The following is a 27,710-nucleotide window of genomic DNA, read 5'->3' as shown; positions in this document are numbered from 1 at the left end:
CTGATACCACCAAGCGCTGCAAGATCTGCCTTTGTACTTGCACTGCTGCATTCACACTGACGCCGCGTTGCTCTTCCTCTTCTTGCCCTTACAGTAAACTGAGCTGACAGTGCCTTTGTGTTCAAAGTTCTGGGAAGTTTACGTTAATGCTGACTGTCATTAATACTGAGATATTTTTCTGTTTTATTGTAGGAAATGAACAGAATGGGCTGGACTTTAACAGGCAGGTAAGATGCTCCTTGGGTTACAGGGTATTCTGCTTTCTTGAATTACCGTGTTCTAATTGCTCCTTCTGCTGAGTCCGAGGAAGCTACTGCTAAGAGATAAAAACTGCGAGGTCAGAAGCTACCGTTAAACAGACCAAATAACTAGGTCTTCCCAATTCCCAATGGTGGGATAGAATGACAGATTAAACTTATGGTTTTCAGGCCTTCCTATTTCATAGAAGTTCACCTAATCATAGAGTTTCTTTAAATCACCATTTGCTTGAGGTTTTTCTGGCTTTTTAATTTTTTTCCACTGTCATTTAGAAACAAAAGGGGCCTCAGTGGGGCACATGTGCAAATCCTGCCCCAAAGCCCCACGCATTTCTACTTGTGACACTGGCGCTGAAAACACTCTGGCATGCAAGTCTAAGAGCACGGGGCTGACTCACAGGAGTATCAGCAGGGACTGAAGATGAGGTGGTTTGAGATCTTGGAGTGTGTAGGTCAAGACCAGACCTGCCTAAAATGGCAGATTCCTCTTTGCAAGACAGTGGGGAAAGGGACAACAGATAAAAGAAAGTGCTTCTAGCAGGGCAAGCAAGCCCTAATCGCAAATGAACACGAGGGACTGATGCCTTTGCTGCGTTTGCTGTTATCCTCCTACTTCACACAGCAGCCCCTGTCTCACTGAGTGCCTGGAGATTTCTGTATGTGAGAAATCCCCAAATCTGACATCAGAATTGCGAGGGGAGAAAGGCGACAGTTCTCCAGAGCATATAGATCTTGAATCTGCGTTGACACGTGAGAAAATGCTCTCTGAGTCCAGAGCTAAGGATCCCTGTGGCCATCAGAGGAGCTGGACTCAGATGTTGCAAAGAAAAGGAGCAGGTGCAGAGGGCTAACCCACTGGTCTGCCCCAGGACTCCGGGGGCTGCCCGGGGAGGTGGAGAGAGGAAAGCAAAGGGGGAGGTGGTTTCATGGGCAGTGAAGCAGCTGTTGGCACACTTAACCCGACAACCTACCTGCTTCCAGCTGTGCATTCCCCGAGTTTAAGGCTTGCAGTCCCTGGCAAAGGCTTCCTGCTAGCAGCAGATGGACAGACAGCTGAAGCTTCTCGCTGTGACTTTTCTGTCCTTCAAGCTTGCCTTGGTGGCTCTTCTCTGACAGACATCAGCAAGCTGCTGTTTGTTTGTTTGGTTTGGCTGCTCTGGTTTTGGGTGGGTCGTGACTTCCTATCAAAGGTGTCTTAACACGTTCAGCCATCTTCTAGGTTTTTGGAATACCCAGATGAAAACAAAAAGACTTGTGTCTCCAGCTCTGTGGATTGCAGAGCCCAAAGCACAGGCTTTCTACACGCCAAGAGAAGAATCCAATCTGCTAGTGATAAAAGAAAATTCCCTGCAGATAGAAATAAGCTATGAAAGTACAAGATTGTTACACACTGCAAACTTTTCCTATGGCAACACCACAAAGATGGTAGAATTGGAAGGTGGGCTGAGGTTAATCAAGGCAACGTTATTGACTGTGGTGAAGCAGAGCTGATTTACACTCACTGTGAGCTGACCCCTTAGCTTATAGGTCCCAGTCCTCTGCGTGCTGCTGAACGAGCAGACGCTGGTGAAGTTGTGGGGGCAGGCAGCCTCGCAGACAGTAAGATTTGGGTGAGAGCCTGCCTGATAGAAACCTCCTCCTCCCAAAAAGAGGTTGTGGGTTTATGAGTCTTTTGTAGCATTCATTTCCCATTTCTGTTTTTCTCCTTCCACCAAAGGGGTACCACAAAATCTCGTTCATTTGTGCCACCACCTCTGTTTCTATAACTGAGTAGCAAACCTCACTGGGGACTTACCGAGGTTTAAAAAGCAAGAGCCTGTGAACAAGCTCATTTTAATGCTGGTTGGGAGTTTTTCTAGGGGTTGGGGGATTGTTGTTTTGTTTTGGGTTTGTTTTTTTTTTTAATCTGGTCTGATTCCCCAGGATATAGGTAGTGCCCACAGAAGGGGTTTTGCAGTGATGGCTGGTGTGAAGAAGTTGTAACAGGCCAGTGAGTGGACACAGGCATGTGCAAACGGTGCTTTGTCTCCCTCTCTTGGCCCTCTCAAGACCATGTGAAGACTTGGGCAGTTATTGTTAACGTTATTGTAAATGAGCGTGAGCCCAAATGCACATGGGTCCTACACTCGCGTTTCAGGTTGACCTCACCCATTTGTGAATTCCTCTTCAATTCAGCAAATAGATTTCAAATGATGAGAAAAAGGAACAAGGGAGATAGGGAAATATCAAAGTGTTTTCATGTAAAATCAGGTGCTGAGCTCTTTCATTAGGGGTGGAGGTTGGTGGGTTTTTTAATTTTAGTCTGTGGTTTGAGGTTGGTTTTGGGTGGCTTTTTTTTTTTTTTTGTTACCTTGCAATTCAAGTTTTCAAGCTGAAGCCAGAGAAGTATGGTTTGAAACCCAGCTCTAAACTGAATGCAAGAGCTGCTGAGCTCTCTTTGACTTTATTTGGAGTGCTGGGCGCTAATCACTTTGAAGATCATAAATCTCACATCATTTAAGCCTCTCCCCCAGTCTTTGTAGCTGGCCTACATTTCAGGTCTGTTTCCCTCCCATGTTACGCTCCAGGCAGGAAGAGAAGGGTGGAGTGACCTGGTTAGACCCCTTACTTGCCTACCAATTCTCTGCTGTGGCTGCTCTCACCCTGAAAATAGGGAGGAGGGAAACTCTTGCGGAGTTTGAGGTTTTCTTGCAGTTTGTGGGTCAACCCTGCGCTTTATGAGAAAGCTGCCTTCTGATCCCTCAACTTATTTGGCAAATATTTTTCCCCCCTCCCCTCTTCAAACTCTCCTCCCACCTGGATGCAACAGTAATTTGTATGTGAATGAGAGTGAAAAGGGTGTGTATGGAAGAAGCAGCATCTTCTGCCTTGCCTATCTGGTTTGGCTTTTTTAGTGAGTCTACTGCTAGTTGTTTCCTGTTTATATCAAGGGAAATGCAACTAGACAGTAATAAACTTTCACCTTCACTGCTGGCAACCTGGATAGGGACATCTGCTGTTTGATGGTTTGGGATCATGTCCAGAGCGTGTCAGGGACAGAACAGAGTAACTAGGCAAGTGCGGCTTCAGAGTCTTGCCATGAAAGGGCATCGTGCAGGACCAGGAAAAGGTCTGACAGAAAGTGTTGAAATAAACACCTTTCCCGGCTGTAATGCGGTGATCCTCAGCAGGTGATGCTGCTGCGGTTCTTACCAGCTCCTGTTTGGTTTCTTTCCCTGCCGATATACGCAGCACTCAGCCTTTAAGGAAACCCTGCGTTGTTTGTTTTTGTAGATGGCTCTGAAGAGAGCTGGTTTAGAGAGCCGGGTAATTCACCCTGTGTCTGGAGTTCATCCCTGAGATAATTCTGCTTTCTGGATTACACATATGCGTCTAGGGCTGATGGTTTTGAGAGATGACAGGGCTTGTGCGCATGGCGTGAGCGGTGCAGCCCAGCACACAGCGCTACGCATCACACCGCAGCTGGAGGAGGAGAACACGCAGATGCTGAATCACTGCTTGCTTTTCCATCGGGAAACTCATGTGCAGAACCGTGTCATCTGTTGGTCCTTGCAGCAATGAAAACTGAATGCCGGGAAGGAATGAAGGGTCAGACCTCCTCTCCTTCAAGCGGAGGGAATAAAAGGTCCTTTCAAAGGCCCTCCATGCTGCCAAGCACTGAGCTGCGCTCCGGTGCTGGGAGGGAGTCTGTCTCGTTTGAAGTGAAGCTGGAAGGCTGTGTGCCACCCGTGCGGGAAAAGCTCAGCAGGACCTATCTGCGTGCACTCTGTGTCCAAATACATCACACAGCTCCAGCAAAAGGCTAACCCTTGCAGGCAGGCTGTCATTTCCTGAATGATTACGGCACGTCTGATGTTTGTATCAATGTAAAGGTGATCCTGCCATGGGACTGCAGAGTATTTCAGACAGACAAGCAGGCACCACTGTGCTTGAGCAGCTCACAGCTCAGCACAGCGTGAATTTTCCTGTTGGTTCTTTACTCCTATTACTTTATTTCTTATTTTCTTTATTTTCTTTCTTTGTTTTCACCAATTAGGGGATGTCATAAGTATATATAACTCTTGCCAAAAGACCTCCTAGAAATTGGATCTTGGGATGGATTTACCTGGGAAACGGAGGGAGTTTGGAGGTGTATTGCTTCAGAACACAAAGGGAAGCATCCAGAACAAAATACGGAAATAAGATATGCAATTGAAGTGACCTTGTATTTCATATGCACATTATCTCAACACTTATATTTGCACAACGAGTCAAGCATATTGCCATTTTGACTGTTGCACATGACTGTAAGGGACACGTTTCAAAATCTCTCTCTTCCAGGGGTCAGTCAGCATTAAATAATTGAGCTGCTTAAAATTCCCAGACAGCAGGATCTGAGCAGACGTTTTTTGGCCAGTTGAGTGTGTCTGCTACAATATCACTAAAGAGTGATGAGGGACTGGGTCTGCTGAAAAATTCCTCCCTTCCAAAATCAACTGGAGGATGCTGTGTGTTACGGCCCTGCTCTCTGCAAGAGGTCCTACTCCCTCAGGACCTCCTTATCTAACTCATCTCCCTGCCCTCTTCACATCTGACAGAGTCATTGACAAGGGAACTTTAATTTTTTAAGTAAGTTTATGTGGGGTTTTCCACAGTTGATTTGAGGTAATAGAGTGAGTTGTCTCAGGTCTTTACAGCTGATGTCCTGTAGACAAATGATATGAGAAATTAAATTGGCTCTTTTTCAGTGTCATTAATAACACTGTGACCTTGTTTGGTACTTTCCACCCACATGTCTGAAGGTACTTTGCTAATGAATTTAGCATCCCTCTGGAAGGTAGAGAGGTGCTTAGCCTTGTCTTACAGATGAGGCAGGCAAAGACTGACTACCTGGCTTGTCCCAAAGATGCTGAGCACAGTGATTGCAGTTGAAATCAGTGGATGCTTTATAGGACAGTTGCCTGTGGACATTGAGGAGTATTGTAATCCAGGGACCTGCTCCCTGGCAGAGCTGGGATACGGACTCCGATTCTCTGATTCATAGTCTTGTGCTCAACCACAGACAAGTTCTTCCTCCCCTCCATCCTTTTGAAGGTGGAAAGAAGAGCCTAACTTGCTGGGTAGTTTGTTATTAATATCTGGGATGCAAAACTCCCTGCAGATTTAATTTTGGTCAATCAGGGCTTCCCTCCCCCCAGGGATCTCTCTCATAGTTTTTCATTCCACTTTGTGTTCCCACCTCCCCCTAATCTCATATGTTCCCTATATGTCATTTCTGTTCCTGCTCGGCTTTTCCCTGTGGGTAGTTCAGGTTTCAGTCTGCCCTCCAGATTTCCATCCCTGTCCTGTTTTGCCCTCCTCTCAAGAGGAGGTTCACATCCTGCTTCCTTCTCCCCTCTGGGGATCAATTCATATTTCACTCTCTCTTCTCTGCATTGCCCCAGGGTATCGGCTTGTCTTGCATCTGCTTTTCATCTCTTGAGCCTTTGCTAACTGGAAATGAGCCCGGCTGTCCGTATCTGCCTTGACTGACACTGGATCTAAGCAGAACACTACCTTGGACTTTCCCTTTTGAAGTTTCCTTGCTCTGTCCTAGGGATAGACTGATTGCATAGATGAGAATGTGTGCGCTGGTTCTTCATTGAAATGCAGCCCTTTGGGAAAGCATCAGAGAAAGTCCTGGCTCGAGGAGAAGTCCTCTGTTTCTATATATGGCACTGTTTTGCTTACGACAGATATGTAGAAGAACCCCTTTTTCAAGCTAGTTTTGTTCTGGCACCTTGCAGAAGCCCTCAGATGAGACTGCTGGCAAAGAACTCCAAAACAGGCCAGTGAGTCCCTCGGGAAGCTTATGAGGGATAGGGGGGTGGAAGCAGGAAGAAGGAATTGGCCTTTTAAAATGTTTTTCTCAAGAGGTGGACTGAAACCCCTGAATTAATTTTATGTTAGCCAATCACAGTTGTCAACAACTCAGCATTGCTTCAGAGTTGGCTGGATTGTACCTGTACCTTAAGATCCAGCTGCAGCCCATTCACAAACTCCTGCTTTCCTGCTCCAGGCTTCTAAAGAGCAACCTATTTTACAAGGTATTTCCTACACTTGGTGCCTTGGTCCGCTGGCAGTATATCTTGTACAGCTCTTTCAAAGCTGTCTTGGAGATGAGGGAGAGACAGGACTTCTGCGTGCAAATGCCCTGTTCCAACTGGGCTCATATCATCCCTTGAGAAGTATTTTCTAGGCTCACAGGGGACAAGTCCGAGTTTTACGAACCTGTCTAAAGGGACATAACAATTGTTTCTACAACAGAAATTAAGCTCAAGGCACGGTTGTCACTGTCAAACCACTACTGAGGTTGCACCTTTTTAAGAAGTGAGTTGCATGAACTACTGTGCATGGATATGACTTTTCTGCCTGCTGAAGAATGGCTCATTGGTAATAAGGAAAGGACTCTGAATTCTTGAAGGCCTTTCATCTGGTGAGCTCCAAGAATTCAATCAAAAGCCTGCACCACCTGGCAAGGGTGGGGCCCTACACCTATTTTACAGAAGGGCAAGTCATAGCATAAAAAGGTGAAGGCAATGGGGTTTCAGGCAAGGCCTCTAATTTTGGAACCTGACATCAGAGAGCACTTTCTCTCCTCCCAGAGGTGCTGATCTGCTCGCACTCTGTGTGAAATCAGTGAGCTGAACTGGGGCTGCTCAGCCCCTTAGGAGTCAGATGTTGGGTTTATGCCAGCAAGAAAGCCTCTTGCCCTGCTTCCCCGATACATAGAAAGTGCCCAGAGACACTGAGCTGTGAGCAGGGAGCTGGCTCTGAGCTCCCTCTTCCCCTCGATCACTAGACTTCATTCCCTCCACCAAAATGAAAAAAAACTATGTTATTTTCTCCAGCGAAGCTGATCTTTCTCACTCTCCCTTTCTTTCTTTAATTATGTTACTTGTGTGTATTCAACACAATCCCTCTAGCTGCTCTTCTTGTGTCCCAGATCCCTGGGGCATGGCAACCGGTGCCAAAACTACTGTGAACCAATCAGAGAAACCTGCAGAGCTGGGATGGAGCCAGCCTCAGTCACGGGAGCCATCTGATTCCAAGTTAATTCCTTTCAAACACAGAAAGTGGTGGGAAGAGCCTTGCTAGTGAGGACTGCCCACACCATGACTTGCTAGGTGCACGCTGCCCTGGCCTCCTCGTGGGTAACAGATTCGGGGGCATCGGGACTGTACAGCAGGGAGGCAGTGCCAGGTATTTAGATGTTTCATGACTGGTTGGCAGCTGGAGGGCACAGACAATCCAAAACAATGTTTGCTCCCCTAGAAAAGAAATCCATGGAAAGGGGAAATTTCTCATGCAGGGAATTTGGAGAACAGTTAGGGGTCTGCTTCTGGCTGCAGGAAAGCCCAAGAAAGCGCCTTAGCTGCTGACTTCAACAGGAACGTGATCAGGCTCCAGGGAACCTGTGTGAGCATGCAAAAGGGCATGGGAGAAGCCATGAAGCCTGGTGCGTGTGAAATCGGATTGATAAGGAAAGGGGCAGGGATGCAGCCCAGAGTGGGAGCAGAGCAGATAAGCACAAAGGTGTAGGCAGAGGTGGAGTTTTGGAGAGCATGGGAAGTTGGGCAAGTGACACTGAGAGAGCTGCAGACAGCAGTGCTGCAACTCGTGAGAAGGTTAGGGCAGAAGGGCAGGACCCCTGAGAGGAAGGGACTAGGAGAGTCCTGGAATAGAGACGTGAGAGAAATCACAGCCTTCATGGTAAAACTGTTCTCCATGCTTTGTTTGGAGGTTCTTGCCATTCTGACCGAGAAAGGGGCATATTCTCCACCTCTTTTTAAAAATGCTTCTAATCTGGCATATCCACAGGCCTTGGCAGAGAAGGTACTACCTGCCTGAGAACCAATAGTCAGAGCGAAGATGCTGGAATGGTGGCTTTTCAGCACCTTTTTGCCAGTTCTGTGCTCCCTGAACACACTCCGCTTCCAAAAGCACTAGCTAGCTCCTGAGCTCCCGAGGCTCTTGCAGAGCTGCCGCCTCCGAGGTGGCGAGCCGCCCTTGGTCGGGATGCCCCTACCCGAGCAGGCACTGAGATGAGCGTAGCCAGTTAGGGCAGGTGCTCTTCCCACTGCTGGCGCTGGTTCTGCCCTCCCTTGCCCAGCGAGGGCTTTTGAAGCCCGCTGCGCTACATGCGAGCGTTTTGAAGTTTATTGTTCAGCTCAGAGAGGTGACTTCTTTCTTTTCCCTGTTCTCTGTTTAAAAGCAAAACCACTGAGGAAGTGCTGTATCAGAAAGCCCGTGAATGCAAACCTGAGGGTGCTTCTGTTTGTTTTCTTTTGTGAAGCATATAGCTCGGTAACTTCTGAAGTTTTAATTTCCCACCCCCACTTTTACTACAGCTAAGACACAACCATTAATAACCCGAGCTGAAGCATATCAGATCAGGCCTCATAGAGCTGCGATGCAGGTGTTGAGGTTAGGGATTACATTTTAATTTTTCAGTGTGCTGTTTTAGGCTATAGCCTGTTTGTTAAGCATTCAGCATGGGATTAATGCGACAGCTTCTGAAAAATGCACCCTTCGGTGTGAAAGGATAGAAAATGTTACAGGTTGAATACTCTTGCTTTGACATGAGGGTTTTCTGCTTTCTTCCTGGGTGTCTGTTAAGCCGTACGTGCAGGATAGTACATGTGGAAATAGTAATTGCAAGCCTATTATTATTATTGCTATAATTTTTTATTAGTGTGTTTTTTATTTTATGGTGCCCACGTGCGCAGGTAATTCGCAGAGAAGTATGCTTACGCCACTGGAAGGTGGGAAGGCTTAGTGAACTGCAAGAGCCTTCGATCCAGTTTTGATACCCATTTCTGTCCTCCCTTGACTTGAAGCAGACCACTCCGGGGCAGCTTCAGACAGCCCTGCTGCATGGAAAAGCACCTGGGGAGGGACTCAGCCCTGGAAGAACCGTGCGGTTCCTCCTCAGTGAGGGGGAATTGCCTCAGGCCCTCTGAAGTTTGGGTGCACCTGACCCTCTTCTGTCCGTGAAATAGCCTTACCCCTTTGCCACGGCAGGAGGGAGGGCTGTGAGTAAGTCCAGCTCTTAAACAGTCCTGAGTTGCTGACTGTGAGATAAGCCAGTTACACAGGAGATAATTATCTGTTTCGAAGCTGTTACAATCTAAATAGAAACTACACAACAAACATGATTGTCTTCTATCTTACAATAATGACTGCAGCTCCTGACTAATGACTGCTACCGGAGAAGGCTGACATGGCTTTAACGGCCTCGCTCTGGCAGGGTACGGAGATTTCTTATCTACCTTTGTGGAAAGCATCCGAGGCGCTGGGTGCTGAATCAGTTGGTGGGTTCCTTTGCAAGGAGGGTGCTGGAGCGGTGCAGCGTTACATCGGAAGTGCTCATCAAAAGGAGGTGGTTTGGGGCGGCATGCAGGCAGCCTGCTTGGGTATCTCACAGACGAGGAAGACCAGTTCAGGTTACCAGTGAGCAGTGACCCTAAGCTGCGTTTATACAAGGAGGGCTGCACCCAGAGTCCTGCCCAACCAACAGGATCTGACTGTCAGCCCAGCATGGGTCGGTCAGTCTGTCTGTCAGAAGGACGTGGCCTTCCAGGCAGTGAAATCAGAGCAGCTAAGGTGAATCTTTCCAACTTCCTCATGTGAGGCTGGCTTTTTACAGATTTGCAATATGTCTGCAGGATGTTTTCATGAGCCGAATGTTTGCCAAAAGTTCACAGATCAGTTACAAAACAGATGTACTGCTTTTTTTTTTTTTCCTCCCCTTCTTCCTACTGGTAAGGAAGAGTTTGTGCAGTAATTGCAGGCAGGTTGGGAGATGTTTTCTTCATAATTCTCCTTCTTATGAAATGTTTATGAAACACCTTCCACAAATCAGTTACGCAAGCGCGCTGCAGAGCTTTGATCATTTTCCATTGCCCTCAATATGTTTCTTAGTTTGTTTTGCTTTTTGTTTTTGTGTTTAGGCTAGCAATAGGTAAGAAACAATCCATCCTTGGCCAGGCCCCGCAGATGCGCTAGCCAACTCAGAAAGGACGCGCTTTCCACCCAGTCACCCTTTCTGTGTTTTTCACTCTGATTGCTTGGGGGCAGCTGACCCTATTTTAAGGCTGTGAAAACATCCACTTGAGATTTCCAAGTGTGATTCCAGCCCTGTCCCGGAGAAGCCCCAGGTAGCTCCGCGTTCTGGTGCCGCCACCTGCCGTTAACTCCTCGGGAGGAGCTCAGAGCTGCTCCCAGCGCTGCCCGCAGACTCCCCTCCAGTCCGAGGCGAAGAAGGTGCCTGGGCATCCGCAGCCTGCAGCCCAGCTCGGTGCCTCTCCCTAGCTGACAGCGAGCAGCATGTGTTTGCAGCGCAATAGTTGGTCCCGCTGTTTTACGAGTTCGTTTTTCCCTAGTAATATTTCCCCAAATCAAATTCGATGGGAAGGAACTCAGGCTTGCTCCCAACGGCTGCTTGTTCCCCACGCCCCATCTGGCCTGATCGTCGTCTAAAACCGAGGTCCTGAGAAACCGCAGCGGCATCTGGTCCTGCTTTTAACTAAATCACTGTTGCTCTCTTGCAAGGTTTTAGCAGAGTTCTCATCAAATACCTACACGAGGTGATTCTGTGAAAATTTCAACATTTTTTGGTTCCTTAAGAGAAACTACTCCTCTCTGTAGAAAATGCCTGCAAATACAAGTCAGATGCACTGGGAAAGGAGAAGGCAACTCCACCCCTTGTTTTATTAATTTTAAATTTACCTTGTTTTAAGGGAGTCTCATGATATTGAGTGGCCTCGCCCACAATGTGTGTGGTTTTTGGAGGTTTTTGGTTTTGGTTTTCTTTAACGTACAGTTGGTAATATTGCCGGTTTAGCCAGGGAAAAAATGAAGGTGCGGGATTTGCATAAACCATCCCAAAAGTTTTGGCTATACCCCGAACTCTTGCTAATGAACAATTAGCCAGCTGCAGGCCTGTTGGGGAGAGGAAGAGGAGGGAGAGGTAAATTTGAGCCTAATTCCAATGAAAATAGGTGCAGGGGAGAAGGAGTTGTCGAGAACACCCAGGTTCCCGCCCACTGCGCAGGAGGGAGCCAGAGAATTCCAGGGATGGGGGAAGGAACAGTGGGAGATGTTGTTGTTTTTAAACTGGGAACCAGTCCTCTGCCAAACCCACCTCCCGTCTGCATATTATGTGATGCTGGGATGCACCTACACACCCCTTTCACCCTGGAACGCTTCCAAATCATTCCACTTGGCAGCTGTAAAAATTGATTTCAGTTTGGAAATGGCTTGTTCTTCTTCAACACTCCACTCCTATTGGGATCATAACTCAGGCGGGATGAAGCGCCTTGTTTTCTAAGACACGGATAACTTTTCTTTTTGGGACTGTTCAGACTTGGATGACTGCGTGGTGTGAGGCAGACACACAGGAACTGCAAGCAGGGGTGATTTTTTTTTTTTCTTTTTGGCTCGGATGGCTTCTTATTAATGCTCTCTCAGAAAGAAAAACGTGCATGAAACCATTTGCCTGCAGTGACTGGATGGCTGAGGAGTAACGGTGTATTCTCCTGAGCCTTTTGTCTAACATTAGTAACTTAGACGCTATCCGCATTGATAGTGATCACGAAGATCTTTCCAGCTGACTTTTTTCGCCAGGCTAGGAGGGATGATCATGCCAACTTGAAAGGTAGGAAAGAACTGGAATTCCACAGCGTATGTAACTCTTGTTGCAAGGAGCTAGTATTATTGCAAAACTAGTTTCGGCAGTGTCCAGAGCTCTAGTTGTAATGAAGGGAGGTGTTGTAATTCTCTTCCCTCTGCGTAGTACCTTCCAAAACGCAGAGCGTAATGGTACAGGGCCAGCTCCCTGCACGGCAGCTGCGAGCCTCCTGGTATCACAGGTCTCTGCTCCTGTCGAGATCTGTGTATGGGTTTGCTTTAGCCAAACTGAAATAAAACCTCCCTCTACAAAAACTATTCACTTAGGTCATTGTTTTTAAAAGCTGAATTTCTTGTCCCCCTCTGCTGGTAGGAGGTTGGATGGCCTCAAGTCCCCACCAGCACTGCAAAAACCTGGCAAACGCGACCCAGCTTCTGGGTTGATGCTGGGCTCAGGAGTAATTGGGTGGGAGATGGTGAAGTTCAGCCCTGGCAGTAAGAGTGAATCTGCAATGCCAAGCCCGTGGACAAGGTTTTCATAACCTGTCCTTTCTGGTGTCCTGGTTTCTTTCAGTTTGTGGAAACTGGAGCCTCTCATTCCACTGGAAAACTCTAGATGAAGAAGAGGACTCGTGATGTGATCCTTGTTCCAGGCATTCTCATTCTTAGAAAAAACTTGAGCCTAAGTTTGGAAATTGTTTGCTTGGAACTTTTCTAAAGAGAAAATGTGTTATAAAAGCTCCACATGACCTTGTCTCCTGTGCATGGCATCTACACACACCTCGTTCCTCATATAGCTCTCAGGAATTAACCCGAAAACTTGAAAAATCTCCCCAGCCAGGTTCCCTGTTCTCCTGTCCCAGTCAGCCTTACCGAAGGATTTCAGCTACTAAAAAAGGGTGTAACCAGGGGGGTTGGTTTGTTTGTTTAATGTAGTAGCAATGTCAGAAATTAACATGGACACTACAAATAAATGTGAAGGTGGACTCAGAGATCATTTTTTTTTTTTTTTTAAGGCAGGAATTTTTCTTGAATTTTAAAGTAGGTCAAAACAGTAGACAAAGGGCTGACACCTGTGAAGTTTTCCTGTTCTTTTCTAGCTAAGGAAGTAGATTGTTTCTTGCCAGACCAGTACAATTTCTTGCTGCTTTCTGGTAGAAGCTGAGCAAGTACGTTTGTTCCCTGAGATGCTGCATTTTCTTGACACTACAAATAAATGTTAAGGGGGACTCAGAGATCATTTTTTTTTTTTTTTTTAAGGCAGGAATCTTTCTTGAATGTTAAAGTAGGTCAAAACAGTAGACAAAGGGCTGACACCTGTGAAGTTTTCCTGTTCTTTTCTAGCTAAGGAAGTAGATTGTTTCTTGCCAGACCAGTACAATTTCTTGCTGCTTTCTGGTAGAAGCTGAGCAAGTACGTTTGTTCCCTGAGATGCTGCATTTTCAAGTCAGGAAGATTACACTGCGTTTTGAGATCTTCTACTTCATGACCTTTCCTTTCCCATTCCCTTGTTCCATTTTCTGCTGCCTGCAGAACAAAATGAGAGGTTGTCTATAGCGAACCCCACCACTGGGTTGTAAGTCATGATCTGTGAAGGAGAATTGTGTTGTGTCTTCCTTATAACTCCACAAAATGCCTCCACACTTTGTCTGAGGAAAGCACTCGCGTGATTTAAACCTTGCTAAGTCACTGGAACTTGGTTGCTTTCCTAAAGTGTTTCAGTGATTGTGTTTTAACTGAGCAAACTGCAAGCCTCCCCTCAGCTTGGCAGAGCAGGAAAACTGTATCAGTGTTATGAACTGGAGACCAGAAGCGGGGAACAGTCCTGCCTTTCTGCAAAGCCGGGGGTGGAAGCAGTGAGTCCAGGCCTCTAACTTTCCTCTGAAAGGAGCTCCTTCCCACCGCTCAGGCTCCTGCCCCACACCTCCTGCAGCCCCGTCTCTGCTCCCTAATGCCACAACTGCTGTGCTCTTTTTCAGATTAAAACTGAAGACATCAGCGACTCCTTGCAATCAGCAATCCCCCCTAGGTCAGGTCACCTTGTGCAGGGATCATCAATGATGCCTGGAGGTCAAATCGCAGGGGTAAGTGACCTTGCTGCTTCAGGCAGCCAGGAGTCTTAGGGAGTTCACTTGCTGAAAATTCATTCTCTGCAAGAAACTGAAATCCAGAAGGTTTCACTGTTTCTTCTAACAACCAGGTTTTGACTGCCAGTGCCTCAAAAATGTCATTTTTGAGAATCAACTTTTTCAGATAAAAGTAGACAATTCTCTACGTGATTGTCTGTGTGTGCACAGAATTCTTACACAGCTGAAAACTTCAGATCCTGGAGATACCTCTGCAACTGTAGCTCTCCAGTGCATGAATTACATGAACCCGGTGTGTTGGCAGTTAAATGAAAGGTGTGAACGCAGTCAAGGACAGTATAAAAGATCAGGGAAGCTTTATAGGAGAGGTGATGCTGTGCAAAGAGCAGACATCTCTGAGTTTGGTTGTTCCTTTTGCTTTTTCCTGTAGGATATGAGCTCTCTTCACACCCTGCAGCAGCTTGTATTGCTTCCTGGACATATGCAGTCAGTTCCCCAGTTCCTTCTGTCTCAGTCTCAGGCTGGGCAACAAGGTAAGAGCAAGAAAAGCTGAAAGGGGTGTTGTTATAAGCAGACACATATCTAGGACAAACGTGCCTTCTCATGACTGTCGCTTTTAACCTGGTCTGTTACATTTCCCAGATGATGGTGTCTGCTCCCCCGCTATGTTAGCAGATGCATGTCCCCCTGTGCTGTTCCCAGCCCTGGGATGATCCTGTACACATGTGGCTGCTCCAGGAAGGGCCCAGTTCCAGAGACGCCCCTGGCACCTGTGGCTTGTGTGCGCCAAGAGTGCCACCTTGGGAGCAGGCTGGGTAGGGATCCCACCCCTGAAATCCAGGACAGCATCTGGCTGGCTTTCAGCGAGCCAGCAAGGATCCGGCTCCTTGGCGCCAGTTGCGAGCTGCCTGGGCTCCCAGCCTTGCTTCCTGGCACTCCTCATTTCTTCCAGAAAACTGATAAGAGGTTGAATTGATCCCTAAAAGTGTCTTAGGAGGAGAGCAAATCCAGGGAAGGAGCTGATCCACTCTGGTAGAAGGACAATGATGGACTAACCTAGCCAACAGCAATCTGGGGAGCAGAGCCAAGAGGTTTGGAGTTGCCAGTGGCTGTTCTCAAATCTTGCTCCAGTCCACTGGGCCAGGAGAGGATAGGAGATCTAACTACTTCTGAAACATAATCAGCTACTACTGAAGCATAATCAGCCTCATGAAAAGCCTGAGGACTGACCTCAGCACTTGGGAAAATCCCTGAGTTTCTGTTTTTCCTGCCAATATTTTTTATGGCTTTTCTCCCACAACGGGGATACAGGCATGCCATTGATGAAGTTTTATGCTGCTTGTGGATTGACAGACGTAGGCTTTGATCTATAACCTGACAGACGCAAAAATACTTGGGTCTTTTGCTCACATTCTTGATTTATTCCAGCAGAGAAGGACCTCCATATGAACCAACCTTCAGAATTATAACTTTAAGGTCTCTGCAGCTTACTATATAACATATATGTAATATATAACCCCTCAACATATGGCCACTTGTTTGACCACGATTGCTTTTGATTCCAGACTTGATATATCAAGACTGGATGTTCTGGCCAGTAGATGGCTTCTGTGCAAGAGCATTTCCGTTTGAATAGATGACTGCCAGGTTTTAACAATCCTTTGCCATGTGCATGGACAGCCACTGGAGAGTGAAAGTGAAGGCACAGATTGGTTTTGTAGCGTTAATTGTCTGGTACAGATAGAGGTGGAGCACTCTTCATACCAAAGAGATGCACAAATTTTTCCTGAAGTTGTCCCTTGGGCTGTCATGGGAACACCGTCACTGTTTCCTGAGTTCTGACTGATGGGTACATTAGCTCATGGACTTCTTGGGCAAAGGGACTTGGCTATGGGCTTAACCTTTCTAAGAGGACATGTGTTTCTGTTTGGTTTTCATGTTTTAAAGCTGTTTTTAAACCTGATGAGTTCCCAGGTCTGATTCCTTATGGCCTGATGTGATTCTTTGTGCAGCTCTTCAAACAGCTAATGCTGGCACACCTGGATAAGGGGTGAGAGCTTTGAGCTGTAAAGGTGGAAACCAGCAGCCAGGTAGATGCTGGGAACACTCTCAGTCAAAATATTGCTGCTGAAGTCTTCATCTTTCGAAAACACAGTCTCTGTCTCATCAGCTGTCAAACCGGCAATTCCTGAATCCAGTCCATAATTTTCAATGGAGTTAGAGCTTAGCTTTTGCAAAGGTGTTCAATCATGATTTTAGAGACTCCAAATGACAGAGCACCCGCCATGTCCCTAGGCAAGCCATTCCAATGAATAATTACCTTCACTGTTTAAAATGTGCACCTCATTACCGCCCAGATTTGAAATTCAAAGTTGTTCCAGCATTAGAGCTTATTGAAACACCAATCTAAATAAATAAATGGGATCCTGCACATTCGGCTCTAGATTAAAAAGGAAAGGCAGAAAGAGAGAGAGAAGGGGGAGTGATTGATCCTTCCTTCCTTCCTTCCTTCCTTAGTCCATAAATCTCTATAGTTTTCCATATAATTGTCAGTCACAATCAATAGAATATATCAACTGTTTCAAGAAAAGTTATAAATCTTCACTATATTCTATACATTTCACCCTCAGCAGACTTGAAGAGCCTAACTAAATTTCTAGGGAACTACTCTGCTTTGCTACTTAATCCTTCAGGACATGGTCTGTAAGAGATATAAGCTTGTACCTGTCAGTTTGACAAGGAAACAATTATGCAGACTTCATAAATACTAGCTTTTGTTAGTTTTATAGATTTCCTTTTTTTTCCCCTTCATTGTTCTGTGTCAGTTTATATGTTCAAAAAGAAATTCAATTTATTTGAAATACAGGAGGGTAGAAAAGAAAGGATCAGATGGTTTCAAAACGACACTTCAAAATGACATGTATACTAGAAAGAATGGGTAGGCTCCTGAGATTAACTGTAGGATGAGGAATTTTTTTTAACAAGATCAAGTAGCTGAAAGCTGGAGTGAGAAAAGCTTCTGTTGGAAATACAATGCACATTTTTTAGCTACAATGATTAAGTTTTGGGAGAGATCACTACTATAACTATAATAAACTCTCTGCTGTTGGGGTCTAAAATCAAAATTGGGTGTCTATGTAAAATGTCTGGTCTCTAGTTTAGCCCTAGGTTAATGAGTTACATGCAGTAATTAATGGATGAGATATTTTACCTACATCATTATTGTAATTTTAGGCTAAAAAGCCATGAAAAAGAACCTTTCCTTTCTCTTAATCCAACTGGGAGCCATCCACATTCATAATGGCTGAAATTCTGATACTGTGAACGAGAGCTAACCAACATTTTCCATTCGGAGCCTCTCGAGCCTTTCCTGCACAGTGATGTTTGGCTGCCTACGTGCTGATGAAGGAGCTGCTCTGATCAGATGTGTCTCTTTTTCTCTCCTCAGCTTTGCAGCCAAACATCCTCTCCTTCCCTCAGCAACAGGGCAGCCTTCTCCTCTCCCAACCAGGACCCAGCCTGGCATCACAGGTAACTTGCCTCAACATACAGTCCCGTCCTGAGAAGCACCCATCTTCAGAAAGTGGTGTTTCATTAAGGCGTACGGCGGAGAAAAGGGTGTATTTTTCTATCATTGTGACTCCATGCATCTTTTCTGTCATTTTAACAGGCTGTGGGCCGTTCTGGACTCCCTGGGTCATCAGTTGAACCCCACCTGGATGTACCCCAGCATTTGCAAGTGGCAAAGCACCTAACTCCATCTGGAGCATCTGAGGAACCCAGTGACCTGGAGGAGCTGGAAAAGTTTGCTAAGACTTTCAAACAAAGGCGAATCAAATTGGGGTTCACGCAGGTGAGCAGCCTCATCTATGAGAGGAGTGGTGTCACTTGTGGTGTGAACATGCCGGGTTGGGAGAGTTTGTGGCAGAGGCATGGATGGAGGAAGGGCTGCATTCGATACAGTTTGACTTTCTTTGGAGCATCTCCTTCCAAATATATGAAGAGACAAACCCTTACTAATACTTCATGACCATGACGTCATTGTCTGCACCTTTTCCAATAGACAAACACTCAGGGGACTGGGGCAGATTCCCATGAGAAGTCACTTTCTCTGGCAGGCAGGTCATGGAAACAAGGCTGAAACTATTCCAAAAGCAACCTGAGAGAGAGGTGGTCTGAAAGCAGGAAGCTGTGAGGGAATTTTCTGAGCTCATGTTGTGATTTGGTTCTACTCTGGCAGGGTGATGTTGGACTGGCCATGGGGAAGCTCTATGGCAATGATTTCAGCCAGACCACCATTTCCCGCTTCGAGGCTCTCAATCTGAGCTTTAAGAATATGTGCAAGCTCAAACCTCTGCTGGAGAAGTGGCTGAGTGACGCAGGTAGGTGACACTACATACAGAAATGCGCTAGTCCTGGCCAGGATGAGAGGATTCATCCAGGGATTTCCAGTCAAAGCCAGGAAAATTGGAGCTGGAGCTAAGACCTCTTAAATCCATGGCTGGGCTGGTAACAGTCTGCTTTCCTCTGTGGATACAGAGCAGGTTGCATCACAGCCCTAGATATCAAACCACATCTGTCCTTTCTCTCTGGCGATACAGGACTCAGGTTGTAATTTGGTGTCTGGGGCAGTCCCTTCCTGCTCTTTTGCATGGCCCGGGGCAAATCACCAGGCTAGTCCATTCCCTTCCTCCCTGTGTTAACTGAAAAGGATAGGAAAGGATTCCTAAAGTGCCTAGAGATCAGCCCATGAGCAGCAGTTAGAAAAGGAAGAAAATCACTCATTATCTTCTTGAATAACCCTTTTCTCTCCCTCTTTCCCCAGAATCTGCTCCTTTGGATTCTTCCATGAGCACTCCCAATTCCTACCCATCAGTGAATGAGATGTTTGGGCGGAAAAGAAAGAAGCGAACCAGCATTGAGACCAACATTCGCTCCACGTTGGAGAAAAGATTTCAAGATGTGAGGCAAAAATTTTTCAATGTGTTGCGAACTCTCTCCGAGTTTGGCATAGTAGTGCTAAATCCTCCACAAAAGTGATCTCTTTTTGTTTGTTTGTTTTGATAGAAGGTTAGAAAATACTCGGGGGGGTTAACAGGAAGAAGTGTCAAAACCAAATAAATCAGTCTAAATTATTTCCTTGGTAAATGTTGTTTTAAAAGAATTACAATTTCATCACCAAACCTCCCCATTACCAACCACTGATCAGGGCCCTAGTCAAAGCTGATCTTCTGCACCCACCTCTTCTCTTTGTGCGTTGTGGGCACGTGTCACAGGGATGGAGGAGAAAAGAGAAGAAATGGCTTTTCTGAGATGATGCGGGTAGGCATACGCACAGCACTTGGAGCTGGTGTGTCTGTGTAGTGTGCTAAGACCTCCAGTCACCAGCTTCCCCCCAAGCAGCGATTTAGGGCGCTGTTAAGATCAAAGAGTTGTGGTGCTTTAAGCAAGAACAGGACCAGGTACTGTGACATTCCCTCACTGATTCCAGGAGACTTGGTGTTGAATCAGAGGTGCTTTCTGATTCACAAAACCTAATCTCTCACCCAAATATTTACCCTTCGTCCTAAGCAATTTTTCTCCCTTCCCCAGTTTACAGCCACCCCCACCCTTGTCCTCTGCCTTTCCAGCAGCAGCAGACTGCTGTGAGTTACAGTTCTTTGGGGTTTTCTTTAACCTCCTGCCATTTCTCAGCAGAACCCCAAGCCCAGTTCAGAGGAGATATCCTTGATAGCAGAGCAGCTCTCCATGGAAAAGGAGGTGGTTCGGGTCTGGTTCTGCAACCGGCGCCAGAAGGAAAAACGGATTAGCTGCCCGATGCCGTCCCCCATCAAATCACCTATCTACAATTCCAGACTGGTGAGAGACTTTGCAGAAAAGAGTTCTACACGCCGTCCCAGTCGAGAAGGAAAAGGGTGGGAGGATGCAGCAGGGTTTGCTGGAAAAGTAAAAAAGGATGGGCCATTGCCTTGTGCACACAGGCCCCTGAGCTGCTGGCAAGCCCCCCCCTGTGGGGGGGGACTGCACCCGCAGGAGTGTGCAGGGGGGCAGCTGGGCTAGCCACGGAACGGGCATCCACTCAACATTCCAACTGGAATGGAATCTCATGCCTGCACTTACAGAACATTTGTTTCTATTCTATTAATGAAAACAGTAGAAAGAATCACACGTTTCCTAGGTCAGTTAATTGTAGGATAATTGATCCAAAAGGGGATGCTACTGCAAAACCTTTCGCCCTGAGATTGGTGAACAACAGCTTTCTAGAGTTGATGGAGGAGAAATCGTCATTGCACGGAATGAGAGTTACACCCCCTTCTGTCAGTTTAGCTGTCAGCTCTGAAATCCAGTGGTAACTATTCTCATACCAGTTCGCTGGTTTACACCTGTGCGGAAATGCAGAGGACCCCTCAGTAGCACGAGCTGTCCTTCTCACATGGCGGGTGTTCACGTTTTGGCAAGCGTCTTTCCATTGCAAGGAAGGGTGAGGGAAAGATAAGCTATTGTGAGAGTTGGTGAAAGTGTGTCCTTGTAATCTACCATCCACTGTGGCTAACAAGCTACTCCTGTCTTTCGGCTAGTTAATAGCTGCTTAGTTCCTTCCACACAGGAAAGTGTCAGGAACCTCCCTAGAGTGGTGTTAGTGCTGGAGCACACATGCATGGGAGGGAGAGTAGGTACTCGCAAGCAGTATTTTATCTTGAAATCTTCTGGGTCTGGGAATTATCCATCAGAAGGCAGAAAAACATCGCAAGAAGTTTGGTTGCTTGTTGCACAACACCTTAGGTTACAGTCACAAACGTAAAATGCTGCTTGCCAGCCGTGAATTTTTAAAGCAGTAGCTTTGGTGAATGATCTCCCTGTGAACACGTTGCATGAAGTATGCCTTGCTCATCAGTCGTTCTGAACAACGTGTTGCCTTTAGTTGAAGCATAACGGCTGAACAACAAATGCTCCAGGCTCGCTTTGATTGCATCCAGCAAATTACTAATTGTCACCTGAGAATTCTCACCTATCAAGAATTTCCTAAAGGAAAAGGATTTCGTTTCAGACTGAGATGGGCAGCATCTCCTACCAACAGAATTGTGGGACTTCCCAAAAGTTTGGCTTGCATTTGATAATTTCAGGCTTTTCTACAGCTGATCCATAGATTTAGACATATGTAGAGACTGCCAAGCACATGTGATACTCATTCCAGTTTCTTCCCAAGGCCCCAGACGTGGGAGTGATGCTTCTACACTAGAGCATGAATAGAAGTATCTGTGGAACCCTCAGGTCTATATAGGTCTGCCTGGGAGCAAATGCAGTCTTGAGGGCATGTGGAAGGAGTGGCATTTTGTGATCTACACTCTCACAGTGCCAAGAGCTTACTGTTCACTTTTGTTTCTCTCTAGGTCTCTACCTCAGGGTCCTTAGGGCCCCTCTCCGTCAATCCAGTGCATAGCACCATGCCTGGGACTGGTAAGCCTTGAGAAACCTGCCTCACTCACCTTGCCTTCCCTCCTTCCTCCGCTCTTGCTCTTTGACTACTTGGTTTCTGGTCAAATTTGCAGGCCACTGTTAATAAGACCCTTGGGTTTGGCCAGGGAAAGTATCCCCACATAACTAGTGTACAGGAGACGAAACCAGCAAAGTCTTTCTTATGGCTGGGACAAAGACATGGAAAGCTTCCTGGGCTCAGTAACATTCCCAGGATAATCCCAGGCAAATTTTGCTGGGGTGTTCAGATTTTGGAACCAGGCACATCTTGAAGGCGAACAAGAGGAGTGCTTGGGGGTAGGTTACTGTATTTCTTCAGCAGAGTGTTGTGGGGTCTCCTTTGAGAAGTGTGATTCACATGAATAGAATCTATGCGCTACAGAGAATGCAGTCCCGGAGACCCCCACCCTCTCTGTGACTGTGGCACAAATTCTGCCTTGCTGCTGCAGGGCAGGCAGTGACTGAGATGAGTAACAGGATGGGTACAAAATACTGTGGAAATGTTTGGGCTTGGGCTTTCCTTTGGGCTTTCCTTCGGGCTTTCCTTGGCAGGAAAAGGAGATCCCAGTCTTATTCTGCTTTCTCTGCCACACAGTAACATCATCGTGTTCCCCAGGGAACTCCAGCAGGCCCTCATCCCCTGGCAGTGCGCTCCATGCCAGCAGCCCCGGCACAGCCCAGAGCAACTCCAAAGCTGCGATGAACTCATCCAGTTTCAACTCTTCAGGGTAAGGCAGCACAGACACACAACTTGCTCCTCCTTAGCGAGTGCATCAGAGGGCTTGGGAGAAAAGCTGGGGGGACCTTAGAGAAGAACGTACAAGCTCTTAGAGACTCCAGCAAGGTGAAGATAAATGGTTGCACATTCTTATACGAAGCTTCATATCTAACTGAAGCTTCTTGCGATAAGGCTAGTTTTTGGGTTTTCTGCTAGAAGACAAATAGTAAGTCAAGTTTTGCCTGAAAAATAACACTGGTTGAAAAAAAAAATAAGAAATAAAGAAAAAACAACCCAAAAAACCCCAACCCAAAACCTGAATAGGAACATTGGCCTTAACGACTGTCCTAAACTAACTCCTCATGTGGAGGAAGCAGAGGAACGCCTATTTTGCTGTTTCTGCTTGGATAACTCCCACTTTGCTCTCCTGCAGTGCTAGCCAGAGAGCTCTGCTGCAGAGGAACTATTCCACAATGGCAGACGAAACAAGAACAAAGATTTTCCTCTGCCCTGTCTTTAGATGCTGCAAAAGTATTAAACTCAGAGCCCTTCCGGTTACTTCGGTGAATGTGCCTCTCCCACAGACTGTGCTGCTCAGGCCTCTGCACCTGCAGTTTCTGCTCCGCCACAGCAAGATGGTGTGTTAGTAGGAAGGCAACAGAGAGCAGAGGGCGTTCCCCATAGCTGCTGGGCTTTGAGTAATGGATCATCCTGTGCTGTGAATCAGACCTCTCCTTACTCGGAGAGAGTCCAGCAGCCAGGTAGCATATGAAATCACGAGCACAAGGGAAGATGTTGCTTAGAAAGACGGGTTTTGCTATGAGCTTCCTATAGGAGCAAAGTCTTGCTGGCTGCTGAGTCAGAGTCAGGTTATAACTCAGAATAATGATGATTTTTATTTCAAGGGAAACAATTAGCAGCATGGCAATTGTAGCTCTCATTTCCTGTGTTGCAAACAGATCTTGGTATCGATGGAATCAACCTACCTACCTCCACTGAGATGACTCCTCCATCATGTGAAAAGGGAGCTCTGACTTCTAGCTATGGACCGACTTCTCTAGGAACAATGCTTGGGCAACATCTGGCGTTCCAGTGCCTTCAAAATGCTGCCACATGAAGGTCTTGTTTAAGGGAACCCATAGCAGCAGAACTCTCCAGGGACTCAAACTGCAGCTGACCTTTCCCAAGGACTCTCGATGCCAACAGTGACGTTGTAATAATACTCTTGCAGGCGTTCACTTCAAGAACGAGCCCTTGCTTAGCACTATTAGCACGAAACACTGCCCTCTGCTTGCAAAGCTCTGCGTTCACACTGGATTGCCTGGCTAGCTCTTACCCGGAAGGATTTCCATGCCAGGACCCTCTTTTCCCCACACTCATTTCAGAGCTTCCCATAAGAAGGGTCTATCATGCTGTTACTATCACGCACACACACCATAAACCCCCAAACTGAGCCGAGGTTACCCAGTTCATTTCACCAGAGACCTGTGTCTAGATGTGAGCCTTGGTTTGCCATAGACTCCTGAGGTCAAAGGCACTGCGCTTCACCCACTACCAAACTCGCTTTGCTTTGAGCCATTCTCCTCTGTTTCTAAAGGTGCTTTGTCTTTTCTTTCTTTTTTTTTTTTAATTTCCTATTTCATCCCTCCGCTGCTCCCAGAATCCTTCCTCTTTGCCTGCTACCTGCCTCAGATCAGATTTCTCGCTTTGGGGTGCTTTGTCTTTTCTTTCTTTTTTTTTTTAATTAAGTATTTTAGAGCCTCCTTATTTTTTCCTTTTAAAAAAATTGTTGTCTTTTGCAAAATTTGTGTCCAGGTCTTGTTATTGTTCACAGCTGGCCTCACTGCCCTGCTGGAGGACGTCACTGTTCGAAAACCTTGGGTGAACTTCTGACTCAGTTGAACACAAAGGCAGTTGGTGTTGATTTGATGGGACAAGGATTAGTCTTGACCTTCCCTTATTTCTTTTATCCATCCTTCGGGTTTTAGCTGATACCAAACGAAAACAACCTCCCTGGAGTAGAGGTGTGCGTGTGTTCTGGTGTTTCCTGGGTTGTAAGTGATGCAGCTTCCCTGTCTCTGCAGCATGCTCCTCTGCTCCTGGGAGGACACGTCGTATTGCTCAGGTGTGAATCTTGAGGTTTGTGTGTGCAAGTGTTTCATAATTTCATGAGATGCCAAAGTCTAGGAAACTTCAACTTCCACAGCATATCACCAGGGAATTGTCGTTACTTTGCAACTCTCCACTTGAAAAGAGGTAGCTATTTAACTTTGTTAAAGTAGTCTTGAGTCATACAAATTCCTGGTCAGGTTGTCTAAGTGTACAAGTAATTAATTCAGTGGAACTAGAGTAAACAAGTGTCTGAATCACAGATTGTAAATAGACATTTTTGAGGAGTAGTCTTTTTTTTTCTGATGGCTTTTTTTAAGGTAAATGTGAGTGCTTTATTTTTAAGTAAAAATTATCCTTTGTCACTTCTGGGGGGGAAAATATTTGATCCATTGTTTCTTATCCTACTCATCCAGTCCTGTGTGATGAATTATTGCTATAGGGAGTCTGTGGACCTTAATAGTTTATCAGCTACCTTCACACAAAGTATTGAGGCCTACATGCACGTTGTATATAGAACCGCATTTGTTACTTTGAGAGAACTTTTATCACAGAAGCAGGTGGAAAAGGACTGAAAAGATAAAGTAACATTTCTTGGAAACTGGAAATTAAGAACACTTTTTTAAACACGAAAATAATTTTTTTCAAAATGTTCTAACACAAATAAGAGAGAAACTGTATTTCTGTTTTCTGGAGTCACCAACACCGCTCATTTACCTCTAACTGAAACACTTTCATCATGTCTGTTTTTTCAGTGGAAACATTAAAATTAAATGAAACTTTTTTTTCCAAGAAAATCTGTTGTGATTTAAAAAGCATCTCATATTGGGAAAGCAAGAAATGTAGATGAGAAGGTCTAATCTAACTCCCCTGATTGCTACAGCCCTTCCTGCCATTAATTAAATGTTCCTACATGCTTGGAAGGTTGACTTCAAGCCTTTTCCTCTCTTGCCTTCCAACTACATGTAGACGTGGAACGAGTTGTCTGGATATATTCATTCTAAAGTTAAGCTGACAGGTCTGGTACAGCGGCACGGGTGGGTTTGCTTGGCAGAGTCCTCAAAGTTCCCATGATCGTCTTCTCTGCGAGAGCTGTCCTCTACAGGTCGAGTGCCAGGAATCACACGACAGCTTTTTCTGTGGTGTGCTTATAATGGTGGGCTCTCAAAACGAGCTAAGGCAAGCTCTGCTCTTTCTAAGCAATGATTTTTCAATCCTTATTCAAAGTCAATTCCATACAGCTGTCCTCTACAGGTCGAGTGCCAGGAATCAGAAGACAGCTTTTTCTGTGGTGTGCTTATAACGGTGGGCTCTCAAAACGAGTTAAGGCAAGCTCTGCTCTTTCTAAGCAATTTTTCAATCCTTATTCAAAGTCAGTTCCATATGAAAAAAAAATGTTCAAGTGGCATGACGGGATCTTGCTCCAGCCTTGACTTCCTAAGACATAGACTGCGTTGAAATTAATTATCTGCATAATGGAAACAAGTGCATCACAGGATAGTATGCTGCTAAGACAATGACTCTCTCTTCAATTTTTTCTTTTTTTTTTTTTTAATTTTGGTTCTTATGAATATTTAAAGATTCGCAGATAGGAAGAACAAATTTAAACCACCAACGTGTACCTTGGGGACACTCTGTCTTATTGTACTTCCTGCATAACCCTGGACAAATGACTGAAGCCCCATGAGGTGATGGTGGTGATAATCCTTCCCCTCTCGCAGTCCTCAGCTTGTGCTAAATAGCACAGTTCACAAATTATGAACAGTAGAGCTTATTCTGCTGCCAGCCCTCATAAAAGACATTTATTACACCGACCCTCAGCAAAGTTCTAGATTCCAGCTCTTTCTGTTGGGAAAAATCTCGAGTTATTTCATAGATGACAAGCAATTATTTAAAAGCTCAGAAGGGACCGTTCTCACTGCCTTCACAACCCTAGTCTGCAAATTTTACTCAGTAATTCCTACATTAATCCTGGACCTGGTAGCTGAGCTGTAACTTGGCTACTGATTTCAGTCAGTTGACAGTCTGCCTCCTAGAGGTTTGTGAGCCTCTTTGTCAGAAGAGACCAAAAAGTAACGTTGTGAAAGTCAGCAAACTATTTACAATAATATATTTACAAGTTACTGTACACATCTATGCTCTTACAATGAAGAGAAGATACATCAAGACCAAAATTTGGCTATTAAGTGACAAGGACTATCCCATTTAATTTTCAGAAATTCCTCTAGGTAATTTGCTCCTACAAGGAGCACTGAACAAAAATTTTGGAATATTATTTCTGAAAGCTGGGATGGAAATTACAAATATATTAAATGCTGAATAATGGTATCTGCAAGTTAGTATTGCAGCTGAGATCAAAGCCGAGCTGTGCCAGGTGTTTTGTAAACACATCTCGAGAGCTGATCTCCAGTGGAAAGCTTATAAACACAACGGCAAGTCTCCCGGATTTATTGATTAACTCACCCAGAACAGGAAAACAAACGCTGGCAGCTTGTTTGTTTCACAAAAAGCTACAGTTGGAAGGGAAAGGTCTTCATTCCCCTGTCTTCTATGATTACTTCCCATCTCACAGGAGCATCTCAGGGATTAAAAATACTGAGAGCAGAAAATTCCCTTTCTCTCTGACCAAGAGTCACCTCCCACAGCCATAGATAAACAACTCAGGGAATTGCTTCCAGGCAGCTGTGCCTCCCAGTGGCTGCAAGAACTCACATAACCTCCTTCACAACCTGGTCTGCTACCAAAGCAGCCCTTGAGCCTGAACAGTCTCCACACTCTCTGTCCCTGTTCTCGTGGTAAGAAGAGCTCCTCTGCTCCTCCACTGTTAGGACTCAAGCATCAGTGACGTGAATCTCTGCCATGAGTAAAGAGCCAGCTGGCATCTGAGTCCCTGTCCAAACACACTTCTGGGAGGTCCATCCTTATGTTTTGTGAGGGCTCAGCATCATTAATCTTTGTTTTGATCTGTGCTCTCATCATTCACAAGCTCTCTGTAAAAATGAGATCGATCCCACTCAGCATCCAAATCACATCAAGGACACAATATGCCTTTGGCAGTTACGGTCTCTCTGTAGGTAAAGCGCTCTCTAGTTCCTGCTCTTCTCATCCAGACCCAGCTGAACTGGAATCCTCAGAACATAAAATGGACAAATACTCTTGACTTTCTGTCAGCAGGTGCTGGAGTGTATATAGGAGATGCACTCGTATGATCAGGGACATCAAGGGTGACTTTGTCACGGAGCTGCTGTAGCAACTCCAGAGCTCCAAGCGAGTGTGTAGACCAGGTAGAAGATGGATATTCGATACATCCATGATGTCTAGCAATGCCCAAGTTCAAGCAAGACTGGGAAGTGCTGGAAAATTAACAATTTGCTGATGGTATTTAATTTTTAATAATTAATTTTTATAATTAAA

General features: G+C 45.8%; 1 protein-coding gene across 1 annotated transcript in view; it reads left to right on the top strand.

Moving 5' to 3' along the window:
- Positions 1-23,186, top strand: part of POU2F3 (POU class 2 homeobox 3) — a 39,265-nt gene extending 16,079 nt beyond the window's left edge. The window contains exons 3-13 of the mRNA XM_010133753.1: positions 193-227; positions 13,886-13,990; positions 14,424-14,526; positions 17,442-17,524; positions 17,664-17,846; positions 18,234-18,375; positions 18,819-18,955; positions 19,691-19,852; positions 21,385-21,451; positions 22,065-22,197; positions 23,147-23,186. Coding sequence (XP_010132055.1) covers positions 193-227; positions 13,886-13,990; positions 14,424-14,526; positions 17,442-17,524; positions 17,664-17,846; positions 18,234-18,375; positions 18,819-18,955; positions 19,691-19,852; positions 21,385-21,451; positions 22,065-22,197; positions 23,147-23,186 — 1,190 coding nt within the window. The remainder of the gene's footprint in view (positions 1-192; positions 228-13,885; positions 13,991-14,423; positions 14,527-17,441; positions 17,525-17,663; positions 17,847-18,233; positions 18,376-18,818; positions 18,956-19,690; positions 19,853-21,384; positions 21,452-22,064; positions 22,198-23,146) is intronic.
- The last annotated feature ends 4,524 nt before the right edge of the window (positions 23,187-27,710 follow it).

This window comes from Buceros rhinoceros, unplaced genomic scaffold, assembly GCF_000710305.1.
Source record: "Buceros rhinoceros silvestris isolate BGI_N320 unplaced genomic scaffold, ASM71030v1 scaffold13653, whole genome shotgun sequence".
NCBI lineage: Eukaryota > Metazoa > Chordata > Aves > Bucerotiformes > Bucerotidae > Buceros > Buceros rhinoceros.
The sequence above is the reverse complement of the archived record's forward strand: the minus strand, read 5'-3'. Positions and strand labels throughout refer to the sequence as shown.